Source organism: Rattus norvegicus, chromosome 2, assembly GCF_036323735.1.
Source record: "Rattus norvegicus strain BN/NHsdMcwi chromosome 2, GRCr8, whole genome shotgun sequence".
Classification (NCBI taxonomy): Eukaryota; Metazoa; Chordata; class Mammalia; order Rodentia; family Muridae; genus Rattus; species Rattus norvegicus.
Genome location: NC_086020.1, coordinates 178,291,172 through 178,304,364, shown reverse-complemented (window position 1 = coordinate 178,304,364; position 13,193 = coordinate 178,291,172). Strand labels below are relative to the sequence as shown.

Below are 13,193 nucleotides of genomic sequence, written 5' to 3'. Positions count from 1 at the left end.
GGAAGAGCTGTCAGTGCTCTTAACCACTGAACCATCACTCCAGCCTGGTAGCAAGACTCTTACCTTAAAAAAATAATAACACCATAAAAAGAAAGAAAGCTAAGGGGCTAGAGAGATGGCTCAGTGGTTAAGAGCACTGACTGCTCTTCCAGAGGACCTGAGTTCAAACCCCAGCAACCACATGGTGGCTCACAACCATCTGATACCTTCTTCTGACGTGTCTGAAGACAGCGACAGTGTACTCATATATAATAAATAAATCTTAAAAAAAAAAAAGCTAAAAGAGGGCTGGGGATGTGGCCCCTCCCAACTGCCTAACGTGTGCAAGATCTTAGTCCGATCCTCAACACTGCAAAAATCAATTGAATTAATTAACCTTAACAGCTGTGACAGTTGACTAGGGTAATACAGTTAAAACGTTTAGTGATGTTCATTATTACAAACCAAAGGGCAAACTCTAGCAGTTATATAGAAGAAACTGAGAACTAGAGACGTGGAGGTGAGTCCCAAAAGCTGCCTTGCCTGCCTCAAATCTCTGTACTTTTTTTGCTCATCAACTATGTATTTATTGAGCACCTACTTAGTGCAAGATTTTACTATGCCACACACACTCAAGGACCTGAGTTCTGTCCTCAACAACAGAGGAACAAAAACAAAAATAAAAATTAATTAAATTAAATCTTTAAAAAAATCGCATAGTTCTAGATGCTGTAGGATATTTGAAGAGGAACCCCACTCCTTGTCTTCAAAGTACCCATGATTTCCATGTTTCCATCTCAGGTAAAAATGGAACATTCCCATCTCCCAGTCTCAAGAAAAGAAATCAGAGTGGTACATAAAAATAAGCATCTCTGTTTCAGGAAGGAAGCTTTATTGGGGGAATGGAGTGCTGCCTGGCCCTGCCCAGCAGGCCCTGCTGGCCCCCATCCCGACAGCAGACTTTACTTCTTGCGAATCGCCAGGACCTTCTCCTTCCTGATTTCCTTTGCCAGTTCCCCAATCAGTCTCCAGTACTCATTGAACTTCAGCTCCGAATCCTGATTCACGTCCAAGCTCTTCATCTTTTCGTCTAGAGAACCCACATCCTAAGAAGATGTAAAAGGGAAAGGTTAGGGCTCTCGGGGCAGGGAGAAAGGGAAGTACAGGTGCCTTCCCTCAGACAGCGCCAACGGCTAATCCTGGTCTGAAGGATAAGGTTCCAGGACTGCACTGCCTGGAAGTCCTATATCCAAGGGACATGAGCAGACACTCTGGCTGATTGTAAACTACCTTCCTCCTCCACTACTGCCCCTGCTGGCCATTCGCGTCACTCTAATGTCTTCTCAATGTAGTCACCACCCATTAGGTCAGGGGAATCGCAAAAATACCAGGTTATCTGGCTTTCTAGGGTCCTCTTGACAAAGAGTGTCATGGCTATGAAACCAATAGGTTCTGTAAGCCGGCCTTCATGATGAAAGGATTTGTTGCCAGATAAACAATTACAACATAAATGCCACTGTTGAACAACTGGTGGATGTCAGATTGAAGGATGCCTCAAATGGAGCTTGATTCTCAGTGCTGGGAGATATTTGGGGGTGTAAGGGGGTGTTTTGGTTTTTAGGTTTATTCATTTGATTTTATACATATGGGCGCTTTGCCAACACGTGGAATGTACGTATACCATACACATGCCTGGTGCTCACAGAGGTCAGAAGAGAATATCTGAACAGGAATTACGGATGGTTGTAAGCTGCCACATGGGTGCTGGGAATTGAACCTGGGTCCTTTGCAAGGGCAGTGTGCATACTCACTGAGCCATCTCTCCAGCCCCCATGCTCAACCTTTGAGTCAACATTTGGAGAAAGGCAAAGATCTGCCAAACAGATCTCTAGATGACAGGAAGCAAATTCCTAGTGTGGTTTTATAGCAGCAGCATAAGCTCAGTCATTGGACAACACTTCCACTACCAGCTGAAGGAAAGAGTGCAGCCAAGGGGGAGAGAGGCAAGCAGTCTTAGGTCCTTGATTCCAGGCGTGGTGATCCTATATTATTTATTTATTTCATTTGATCCTCATGCTCTACTAGGATGACAGCCTCCATGGTAGCACAAGGACCTTGTCTATGTTGTTCGACACCGTACATTCAGTGTCAAGTACACAGCTGAAGTTTGTTCATCAAAACAGGAAAAGACAGAGTAGTCTTCAATAAGTACGGGTTAAATAAATACATCACTAATTGAACAAGAAAGGTGTGACAAGTCTGCCTAACAAATGAGAAACTTAAACCTCAGAAAAATCAGATACTGGTGCCAAGCACAAATGAACAGCCGGAACCTGTATTTGAATCCAGTACACTGCTCGCTCGCTCGCGCTCGCTCGCTCGCTCTCTCTCTCTCTCTCTCTCTCTCTCTCTCTCTCTTTCATTTTATTTTATTTTTTATTTTATATATGAGGGTATTTTGCACCATGTGCGTGCCTGTGCCTGTTGAGGCCAAAAGAGGATGTGGATCCCCTCAACTGGAGCATAGACAAAGGTGAGCCATCATGGAGCAATGGAATTAAATCCTGGTCCTCTGGAAGGGCAGTCAGTGCTCTTAACCATTAAGCCATCGTTCCAGCTCAAACCCAGGTTTTCTAAATCAGCGATTCAATTCCCATCTACTGTTCTGTGTCTTTCCTCCCTGCCTGCACCCTGCCCCCTCAAAAAAAAAAAAAAAAAAAAAACTATTAGAAATGAGCCAGCCTGGTTGTGCATGACAGTAATCTCAGCCATCCAAGGCTGAGAATCCAGCGTTCAAGGCCTGCCTGGGCTATTTCAAATGTTTTGTTTTTTTTTTTTTGATTCTTTTTTTCGGAGCTGGGGACCGAACCCAGGGCCTTGCGCTTCCTAGGCAAGCGCTCTACCTCTGAGCCAAATCCCCAACCCTACTACTTCCACTTTCTAATGTGTCATTCCAGGCAACCCCATTCCTAGTTCTAGCCATGGTTACTCATAATTGGCTCTGAATAAACTATTTCTTATTCCCTTTGAAAGCTGCTTTTGCAATGATGTGGAATTACAGTCATGTGCTTCCATACCTGGTGTCACCACAGATCACTCTGGTTTGGTTGTTTCCTGAGGCGGGGTCTCACGTGGTCTAAGCTGGCCTTAAGCCCTCTGGATAGCTGAGAAGGACCTTGAGGTCCTGATCCTCCTGCCTTCACCTCTCACGTGCTGGGATTGCATGTGTGCACCACCAAGCCCAGCTTCAACACAAAACACTCCTAACGCCAGCTACGGGTGGGTATTCATACCAAGCAACTCTCTGGCAGAGAGCAGCCAGGTGTCCGGGACTTCAGCCCAGTTCTGACACAGTTCACTTAAAGTGCACACCTTGGAGAGACTCCATAGGGTAAAGATGGCAGCTTCCTCTTAAGCGTGACTGATGTGACCCTAAGTTAAATATTTACTGGATTTTTTAACATAATAAAATGCTATGAGTCAGGGGTAGTGTCAAATGCCTGAAAATCCCAGTCAGGTGGGAGTCCAGGACATAAGGACCACTGTAAGTTCAAGGCCAGCTTGGCATAGTGAGTTCTAGATCAGCTAAAGCTATATAATGATGGCTCTGTCTTAAAAGATCTGAAAATCAAATAAGCAAATAAATAAAAAGGGTGGGGGTTCTTCTTGAAAAGTAAACATATCAAACTTGCCAGTAAAATTCAGAAGAAATAAGAATTTAAGTAAATACAAATGGGTTGTGGTGCTCTTGTAATGCCAGCACTTAGGAGGCTGAGGAAGGAAGATTGCTGTGAGTAGGAGCTCAGCCTGTTTTAGAGTGAGGTCAAGACTAACGAGAATACACAGTAATAACAGGGTGAGGGGCTCAGTATTTTTAAAAGGGCTGGGGAGATGTGATATGGTTCATTAAATTCCAGGACAGCTAGGGCTACACAAAGAGGCCCTGTTTCAGAAAGAAGGAAAGAAAGGAAGAAAGAAAGAAAGAAAGAAAGAAAGAAAGAAAGAAAGAAAGAAAGAAAGAAAGAGAGAGAGAAAGAGAGAGAGAAAGGAAGAAAGAAAGAAAGAAAGAAAGAAAGAAAGAAAGAAAGAAAGAAAGAAAGAAAGAGGAAGGAAGAAAGAAAGAAAGAAAGAAAGAAAGAAAGAAAGAAAGAAAGAAAGAAAGAAAGAAAGAGGAAAGGAGAGAGGGAGGAAGGGAGGGAGGAAGGTAGGAGGAAGGAAGGAAGGAAGGAAGGAAGGAAGGAAGGAAGGAAAGAAGGAAGGAAATGAAAAAGAAAAGATATTGGTGAGGCATTGTCCGCCTGTAATCCTAGCACCTGGGAAGAAAATGCAGGAGGATCTCAAGTTCAAAGCCAGCCTGGGACAAACAGAGAGGCTCTGTCTTAAAAAGTAAACAAGGGCTGGAGAGATGGCTCAGTGGTTAAGACAGCTAGCTGCTCTTCTGGAGAACCTGGGTTCAAATCCCAGCACCCACATGGCTACTAACAACAATCTATAACTCTAGTTCTAGGGGACCTGATGCCTTCTTCCAGCCCCACACATAGTGTGCCAACACGCATACAAGCGAAATACCCACCACATCAAATGAAAATAATAAATATTAAAAATAGATAACCAAGCAAAAGCTTTCTGTGCTAGATGGCACTCCCAGCAGGAACGTCTTGGACTTTCTAAGACCTGCCTGACTTTCTACAAGAAGTGTGGTGAGCATGAGCCCCTCAAGACACACAGTACAAGAAGAGCAAGGACTCTGCGTGCCCTACGGCAGGCTACAATGGGCAAACTAAACCTATTTCCTCAGAACACCAAGAAGATTATGCTAAGCTTGAGTGTGTGAGCCTATTGCAGAATCAAGAGAATGACAGCTCTTAAGAGATACAAGCATTCTGAGGCTGGAGAGACGGCTCAACAGTTAAGAGCACTCTTCCAGAGGTTCTGAGTTCAGTGCCCAGCAACCACATCACTATCATCTGTAATGGGATCTGATGCCCTCTTCTGGTGTGTCTGAAGACAGCAACAGTGTATTCACATACATAAAATAAATAAATAAATCTTTAAAAATGTAATATACTATTTTTTATTATATGTAAGTACACTGTAGCTGTCAGAACAGGGCATAGGATCCTGCTACAGATGGTTGTGAGCCACCTTGTGGTTGCAGGGATTTGAACTCAGGACCTCTAGAAGGCCAGTCAGTGCTCTTAACACTGAGCCATCTCTCCAACCCCTATTTTTTTAAAAAAGATAATCCATATTCATGTTGGACAGGGTCACATGCCTGTAACCTCAACCTTCTTAAGTAGAGGCAGGAGGGAGAATCAGCAGTTTGACGCTACCCTTAGCTACATGAGACTATCTCAAAAACCATATTCACACACTCTTTTGTTGTTTGTCAAGACAGGGTTTCTCCATGTAGCCCTGGCTGTCCCAGAACATGATTTATAGACCAGGCAGACCTCAAATTCAGATCTGCCTGCCTCTGCCTGCCAGGTGCCAGGACCAAAGGTGTGTGCCACCACGCCCACCATAGTCTACACTCTTACATGCCTGTGCATTTTCATGAAGGATTGTAAAATACACTGCTAGCAGACTAGAAGAGCATGCAGACTGAGTCAATAAGTTAAATCCTCCCGCACACACTTCTGTGGAATGATCCCTTTACTGAGGGATTAGAGAGGGGTAGAAAGTAGTCACACCCGTTCCTCACAGGCCTGAGTATACTCAGAGTGTTGCTCACTATAATTTTGTGTATTGTTTGTTGAGGAAAGGTCTCCCTAAACTGGCTTCAAATCCTGATCCTTCTGCTTCGACTTCCTGAGTGCTGGGATTACAGGCGTACTAGGATGCACCATCATGCCTGGCTTGTAGTTTTATTTTTATTAAGCCTCCTTTTAGTTTTTTACTGTCTGTAAATCTCCAAGAATCCATGTCTGGGTCCAGTAATATGTTGAGAAAATGAGACCAGAGAGACATAGGTAGGACTTAACAGCATTGTTCAGCAGAAGCACAGAGCCTAACAACAGACCATTCCCAATTGCATCAACACAGCATGTTTGCACGAGCGAGCGCGCGCGCGCGCACACACACACACACACACACACACACCACACACACACACACACACACACACACACACACACACACACACCCCTACCTGAGGCATCTGCCTCACAGAACCACCTAAACATTCAGTCACTCACACTGTTCTCTGTCCCATTACCTGTTCAGTGTCATCATCTGGCATACATAGAAAATCTTAGACCCAGAGACCTCTACCAACCTTGAGCAAATGAGGTAACTGCTGAGTGACAAGTTCCTTAAATTCGTTGGTGCTCAGGCTACCTTTCCGTCCTTCCCGCCCTGCAAAGGTGAAGAAGGTAGTGACTACCGTTTCAATGGCTGACTCCAGTTCAGTCGGGGGCTCTGCTGCCATTAGTGCCGAAGCAGGAGTCGATATCCACACAGACTGACCTGACAGAAAAGAAACAGACCAGGAGAGTCAAGGATCCAAGAATGGGTGCCGTGGCTGCCTGAAAGGGCCAGTGCCGGAAAGACGAAAGGGTCCAGAACAGGCAACAGTTTTGCAGGTTAGCTTCACATCGGAAATCACTTTTGTCTGAGCATCCTTTTAGAGTGTCTGTCTTAGGGATGCCTCTGTAGTGGTCTCTCCATGTGGTAACCACTCTACCTGTGGGAGTCTTTCTTCGGAGTCCTCTGAATGTGCCAACATCCCCTGTAGGGGCTCTATTCTAAAGGCCCCTTCTCACTCTCTGTCTTAGGGTCAAGAGGTTATCTGTCTCCAACTTTGATTTATATTGAGACAGGAATCTCCACCCTCCCCACATACTGGTTACTGTTCCTGGTAGAGAAGTCTAGGGCTGGCAAAGGCACAATTGAAGTCAGGGCTGGCTCAATCGGGCCATCTTCTCTGCCCCATACCCTCCCTACCTCTGGCTAAGGGGGTCGGAGTGTGCTCAGCACAAGAACCCATCGACCTTCCCCGCTACTGTCCATGGTTGACAAGGTCTAGAAAGGAGCTCTCCAAACTCAAGTCCGCAACCCACAAAGTGTTTGGCCTGGACACCAGGGCCCACGGGGGTCCAGGAACGGAAGAAACATGCCTACTCATCCCCCTCATTTATGTCCGTCCGTCATTTATGTCCCACATAATCCTGCAAGGACCGTTGCTTGCTTTCCTAAAGTCACTTCCTGACTAATCTCTGCCTGAGCCCGCTTGGAAGGAGGGACCCGGGAGCTGATAAAGAAAAGAAGGTCTCCAGGCTCTCTGCAGAGTCAGAAAGAGTAACTCACCGGGGCAAGAAGATGGGATGCAGCTAACCGATCTGGAGCCCTGAGGCTGAAGTTTTTAAGCACCAGGGAAAGGAGAAAGCCACTCCCAAGTCCAAAGTGTCAAGTTTCCGCCTCCGCTGATTCGAGAGAGGAGACCGCCCCTGCTGTCACTAGCCACCCCACCACAGCGCCTCGCGACTGGGACACTCAAAATATGGTTTTTGAGACTGAGGAGGGATCATAGGGTCCCTTATCTCTCCCAATTATGAGTGCTACTCGGGAGTCTGTGTTAGAAGGGACTGCTGCTGCTGCTGCTGCTGCTGCTGCTGCTGCTGCTGCTGCTGCTGCTGCTGCTGCTTGAAAAAATTAAAAACAAAACAAAACCAAATGTACTTGGGGAAATCAGCACTGGGAAGCCCCTTCTGAGAAACTCGAGGTCCAAAGGCACTTGGAGAGCCCCAAACTAAAGCCCCGTAGTGGGACCCCTATTGAAATTCTCCACTGAGTTCTAAGACAGAAGCCCCTCTTGGAGACGCACAGGCTAAGCACTCCTGGGCAGAATCCTTCCCTTTCCCTGCTCAGCCGGTACCGCAGCACCCAGCACCACAGCACCCTTCCCACGACCTCCTTCTCTTTCACCTCCTTCACGCAAGATTCGGGGAGGTGGTGCAAGCAAGAGTGGAAAGAAACAGCAGACATCCATTCCCTCCTGGGAGACAGAGGGCGCCTCTGTCCACTCCTGGCCCTAGCCCTTCGGGTGTCGTTTGTGAAGGGGTGGAGCCGTCGGGAGGAGGGTCGGCAGTAAAGACAGGTCTCCCCACACTGCTCCGGGGCAACATTTGCAGCGCGCCCTTCTGTCAAGAACCTGCTCCGACGTCAGGCCGAGGCCAACCGTGAGTATCCTACCCTGCTTAGGATAAGTCTCTGGCTGAGCCAACCTGGAGGAAAAGAAACTTCAGAAGACACCCAAGAGTTCTGGAAAAGGATACTGTGGTGTCACCGGGGTCTGGGAGGAATCAGTCCAGGGAAAGAGCAGCTCGGGAACTAGGGGAGATGAAGTTTGGAAAATAGTGAGAGTTGGTGAGTGAAGGTCAGAGAGCTGGGAGCCTGTGGTGAATGAAGATGCCACCCAACTTCAGGGCTACCAGGCCTTCCTACACAGAATCCTGTGTCTCCTGCCAGGGATGCCATTCTATAGGTGTGGGCAGGGAGGGAAGGCAGCCCTGTTCCTTTAAGGTAAGAATAAGAAAGGCTGTCCCTGCCCCATCTCCATCCTCACCCTCTGCCTTCTCAAGAACTAGGCTCTGAGTCGTGGAGCATACGCCATGTGATATCATAAAGAAGGGGGTCTGTGGCAGTGTGCCTTCACAAGACTTCCTCTCTATCCCTTCTTTGACCCCTTGACCCCCACTTCTCTCTCTCCTCATTTTTTCTCTTTGTTTCCCACTGCTCCAACTGTAGGTCCTCCCCTACATAAACCCTCCAAGCTGCTAGAGGGTTCCAGGCAACCTCCAGATGCCCCCCCACAGATGAGAATGGTAACTGAGCCATCCAAATTCCTCCCTTGAGCACTCTCTTATCCCTTTGATCAGCCCCGCTTGAATTCTCTCTCCCACTGTCTCTGTAACAACTGCTTCTTGTGACTGGAGTTCAGGTGACAGTCACAAGGGCTCCATTGAAGAGCTGGGATGTCATCTAATCAGGACCCATTGTCCAGTATACTCAGTGGTGAGGAAAGATGAGGACACCTGAGCTGAGACACCTGAGCTGCCCCTGAGGCTATGGAAGGCATGACCCTCCCGGGCCAAAGGACTGAGGCCCCCTAGCCAGTAGTCTCTTCTTGAAAGACCTCTCCATTCTTCCACTTTCACCCAGCCCTTGAGCTCAAATGACCTCATACATTCAGCCCTTTATCCAACACAAACCAGCCCTATCCTGCTCCCACTGTAGCTACCAAACCAGAGCTTGCCCAAGGCAGGAATGGACAGCATCAGGGAGACATTTCCTCTCCCTTCCTTCTACCTACCTGATGGAAAGCAGCGACTTTGCAGAGAAAAGGACTAGACCAGGCAGTCATGTTCCCCCGAAAAGAAGCCAAAATGACATACTTGTGGGGAGAGGGGGAGCCAGGCATAATGGCTCGTTTGGACCAGCGTCTCAGCACAAGGAGACAGACAGGACTGCCCATATGTTGAGGGTCTGCTTGAGATAGTTCCAGGACAGCATAGGCTGTTATCAAAAAATAAATCCCAAGCACAAAAAGATGGCGATAAAGCCAAAAGGACCTGGACTTAATCCTCAGGGTCTAAAGAGAGGAAGAGCCACACTGGCTGACAGAAAGCTTGGGAACAGTAAGACACCTCTCCCCAACAACTCTTGGGTCTCACCCCCTGACTGTCACCCCTCCATCAGCTCACCAAAGGTATTAGACTTCTTCCTGGGTAAGCAGAGGAGATCTCAGCCCACTTAATATCAACAGCAAAGCTTAGCTGTGACAGGCCTGGAAGGTAAAAATAGAGCTTAAAGCCTGCCTGGTCCGGTGTCTACCCATGCCTCCCCTCCTGCTCCCCAGCCTGGAGCCAGCCACTGCAGATATCTTCCACAGGCTTCCAAAGACAGTCCAGTTCCTATTGCTTCATCTCCATGCTCATGCCTGACTCCCTCTGACTGGGAAATGATGGAGGGACCCAAAACACTGCACCGGATCTAGGTGTGCTAGGGTTACTCCTACATTGCAAAATCTGAAGGAAAGATAAAGTACATTGGGGCTCATCTTGTAGCTGTTTGAGCTGTGAGATCAGGGCCAGATCCCAGATTTTCTGAATCTAGTTTACAATAATTCACTTCCATCATTGTGGGAACACATAGGTGTGCTGCTGAAATGGGCTCTGAGCTGGAGACCGCCATGGAGACCCTCATCAATGTGTTCCATGCCCACTCGGGCAAGGAAGGGGACAAATATAAGCTGAGCAAGAAGGAGCTGAAAGACCTGCTACAAACTGAACTCTCCAGCTTCCTGGATGTAAGCAGAGGATTGAGATACAGGGTGGAGGAAGGGGGTGGGTGCCCCTGCCCTATCCTTGCCTCACCCCTAGCTCACCTCTTCCAACCATCCTCTTCTTCCAGTCTTAGCTAGGTGTTCCAGGCTCCCTTAGCTCCTCCCTGGAAAAGTTAAAATGCCCCTTCAATACTAGGCTCTGCAAATTCGTCAATAATGCTATCCACAGCACAGAATGGGGTCATGAAGGGCCGAGCAGAGTAGCATATACCTTCAATCCTAGCACTCAGAAGTAGAGGCAGGAGGGATCAGTAGTTCAAAGACAGCCTGGTCTATGTGAGCCCTTGACACAAGAAAGAAAAAGAAGAAATGAAGGAAGGAAGGAAGTCGACCCAGTGTGATGATGCATGCCTAATCCCAGCATTCAAGAGGCAGAGCCAATCAGTTCTCTAGAATTTTGAGCCAGCCTGGACTATGTAGTGAGAACCTGTCTCAAAAAAAAAAAGTTGTAAAATTAAAATAAATAAGCCACAAAACTAAGCATGGTAGCTCCCACTTATAATCCCAACACTTGGGAGACTGGGGCAAGAGGATGATCATGTGTTTGAGACCATCCTGGACTAAATAGTGAGTGAAACTGACTCAAAAGTGGACTTTTGAGATGGTTCAGCTTGCCACCAAGCATAAGAACCTGAGTTAGATCCACATAGTCAAGACAGAACTAACTCCCACAAGCTGCCCTCCACAAAAGAACCTTAGTATGTGTATGTCCACTCATATATATGTGTGTGTGTGTGTGTGTGTGTGTGTGTGTGTGTGTGTATGTGTGTGTATGCAAATAAATACAAACAATTTTTTGAGACATGGCCTGGCTATCCTGAAACTCACTATGTAGACCAGATTAGCCTTGAACTCACAGAGATTCCCGTCTCTTCCTCCCAAGTGCTAGAATTAAAGGCATCTACTACTCACAGTGAACTTTTTTTTTTGAGATAATGTCTTACTAGTCTGGTCTAGATCTAACTATGTAGAGCAGGCTAGCCTCAAATTCACAAAGATCAACCTGCCTCTGCCTCCAAAATGATGTATTAAAGGTGTAAACCACCACATCCATGAGAACTGTTTTAAAAAGTAGGACTGGGGGGTTGGGGATTTAGCTCAGTGGTAGAGCACTTGCCTAGGAAGCGCAAGGCCCTGGGTTCAGTCCCCGGCTCCGGAAAAAAAGAACCAAAAAAAAAGTAGGACTGGAAGCTGGCGGCAGTGGTGGTGGTTCAGTGGTCACCTTTAATCCCAGCACTCTGGAGGCAGAGGCCCACAGATCTCTTGAGTTCAAGAGTAGTCTAGTCTACAAAGTGAGTTCCAGGACAGAGAAACCCACACACATCCATCTCCAAAAAAAAAAAAAAAAAAAGAGTAAAACCATGAACCTTAGCAGAAAGAGGTAGCCAAAGAATTGTGATTAGAGCCCTGAAGTCACATGGCTTCTCTATGGAGGTAACACTTGGGCCATGGGTCTCCACTGGAAGAGGAGGTAAACTAAGATCTGTAGGAGGTGAGGTGCCCTCGTGAAAAGAAGCAAGGGAGGAAGGATAGAACGTATGCCCAATAGCTTCGTTTGCCTAAAAGATGCAAAGAAGTAGGAGACAGATGCTGTCAGAGACCACATACAAACCTACAGACACAACTTAAGCTGTGGCCTGCTAAGTTCTGCTACTGTAAAACTATTATATATACCCAATTATCAATGTGTTTTGTCTTTATAAAGTAGTGGGAATGGCTCCCACATTATTTGAATTAGTGTTAAAAAAATTTTTTTTTAAAAAGACAGGTTTGGTGCACACACCTGTAATCCTAACATTCACAAGGCAGACCTAGAAAGAGCTTAGGTTCAAGGCCAGCCTGGGTCACATGGCAAAAAAAAAAAAAAAATGGTGTTTTTTGAAACAGGGTTTCACTATGTAGCTCCAGTTGGTATGGAACTTGCTATGTAGACCAGGCTGGCCTTGAATTCACATAGATCTACCTGTTTCTCTCCCCCACTGAGTACTAGGAGTAAAGGCATCACTATACCCTAAAATGATTTTATGTGTGAGTTTTTAATTAAATGAAAATGAAGTCCATAAGGCTCTCAGCTTAGCTTAGCACTTGTCACATTGTAGACAATCATGGATGACAATTGATGCAACTATTAATACTGCTTAGTTCTTTTCTCTGGCTTGCTCATCTCCACCTCCTCCTCAACCACTGTGGTGGCTCTAACTTAGCAGTATGCATTTCCATCTCCTTCTACAGGTCCAGAAGGATGCAGATGCTGTGGACAAGATCATGAAGGAACTGGATGAGAATGGAGATGGGGAAGTGGACTTCCAGGAGTTTGTTGTGCTGGTGGCTGCTCTCACAGTGGCTTGTAACAACTTCTTCTGGGAGAACAGTTGAGCACAGTCTCAGTAGGCAGCGCCCTCCCTCTTTGCTCCTCATCCCACCTGTATCTCCCTATGTACCCATCCTTGCCCAGGCTCAACATGCACCAAAGGCGCAACAGTAGCAGTCCAGATCTGCCACTAGTTTTAATAAAGCTTCTCTCTCACGAACTGTCAATGTCTGTGTCCTCTGGGTCTGACTCACTCTCAACACCTTATCTTGGAAAGTTTACACTAGATCTTACTTAAGGAACACTCAAAACCCAGAATTGTAGGGACCCAAAAATTTTAGCTGAAATCCAAGTGTTACTGGCTCTTTAAGGACTTGTATCAATAATTGGTAATAATGCCAGCTCTTGGAAGGATGAGGCAGAAAGATTTTGAGTTCCAAGCCAGCCCATACTACATACCCAAATCTTGTCTCTAAAAACAGAAACAAGCCATCAAGAAACCTGGAGAAAGCTAGAAATGGTTTCTACCATTAGATACCATGGTTACTTAATCTCAAC

The 13,193-nt window shown here is 46.5% G+C and overlaps 2 protein-coding genes across 2 annotated transcripts; one reads left to right on the top strand and one right to left on the bottom strand.

The window, feature by feature from the left end:
- Positions 1-850: 850 nt before the first annotated feature.
- On the bottom strand, positions 851-7,345 carry S100a13 (S100 calcium binding protein A13). Its single transcript, NM_001191607.1, has 3 exons — positions 7,288-7,345; positions 6,257-6,447; positions 851-1,085 (listed from the first exon to the last, which is right to left on the bottom strand). The coding sequence occupies exons 2-3, from the start codon at positions 6,407-6,409 to the stop codon at positions 942-944; spliced, it is 297 nt and encodes a 98-aa protein (NP_001178536.1). The 5' UTR covers positions 6,410-6,447; positions 7,288-7,345; the 3' UTR covers positions 851-941.
- Positions 7,346-8,018: 673 nt separating this feature from the next.
- On the top strand, positions 8,019-12,862 carry S100a1 (S100 calcium binding protein A1). Its single transcript, NM_001007636.3, has 3 exons — positions 8,019-8,159; positions 10,135-10,288; positions 12,557-12,862. The coding sequence occupies exons 2-3, from the start codon at positions 10,148-10,150 to the stop codon at positions 12,698-12,700; spliced, it is 285 nt and encodes a 94-aa protein (NP_001007637.1). The 5' UTR covers positions 8,019-8,159; positions 10,135-10,147; the 3' UTR covers positions 12,701-12,862.
- The last annotated feature ends 331 nt before the right edge of the window (positions 12,863-13,193 follow it).

Coding starts and splice junctions, on each gene's coding strand:
- S100a1 (NM_001007636.3), top strand. CDS start 10,148: ATGGGCTCTGAGCTGGAGACCGCCATGGAGACCCTCATCAATGTGTTC. Junction 10,289..12,556: donor AACTCTCCAGCTTCCTGGAT/GTAAGCAGAGGA, acceptor CTCCTTCTACAG/GTCCAGAAGGATGCAGATGC.
- S100a13 (NM_001191607.1), bottom strand. CDS start 6,409: ATGGCAGCAGAGCCCCCGACTGAACTGGAGTCAGCCATTGAAACGGTA. Junction 1,086..6,256: donor AGTTACCTCATTTGCTCAAG/GTTGGTAGAGGT, acceptor ACATCTTCTTAG/GATGTGGGTTCTCTAGACGA.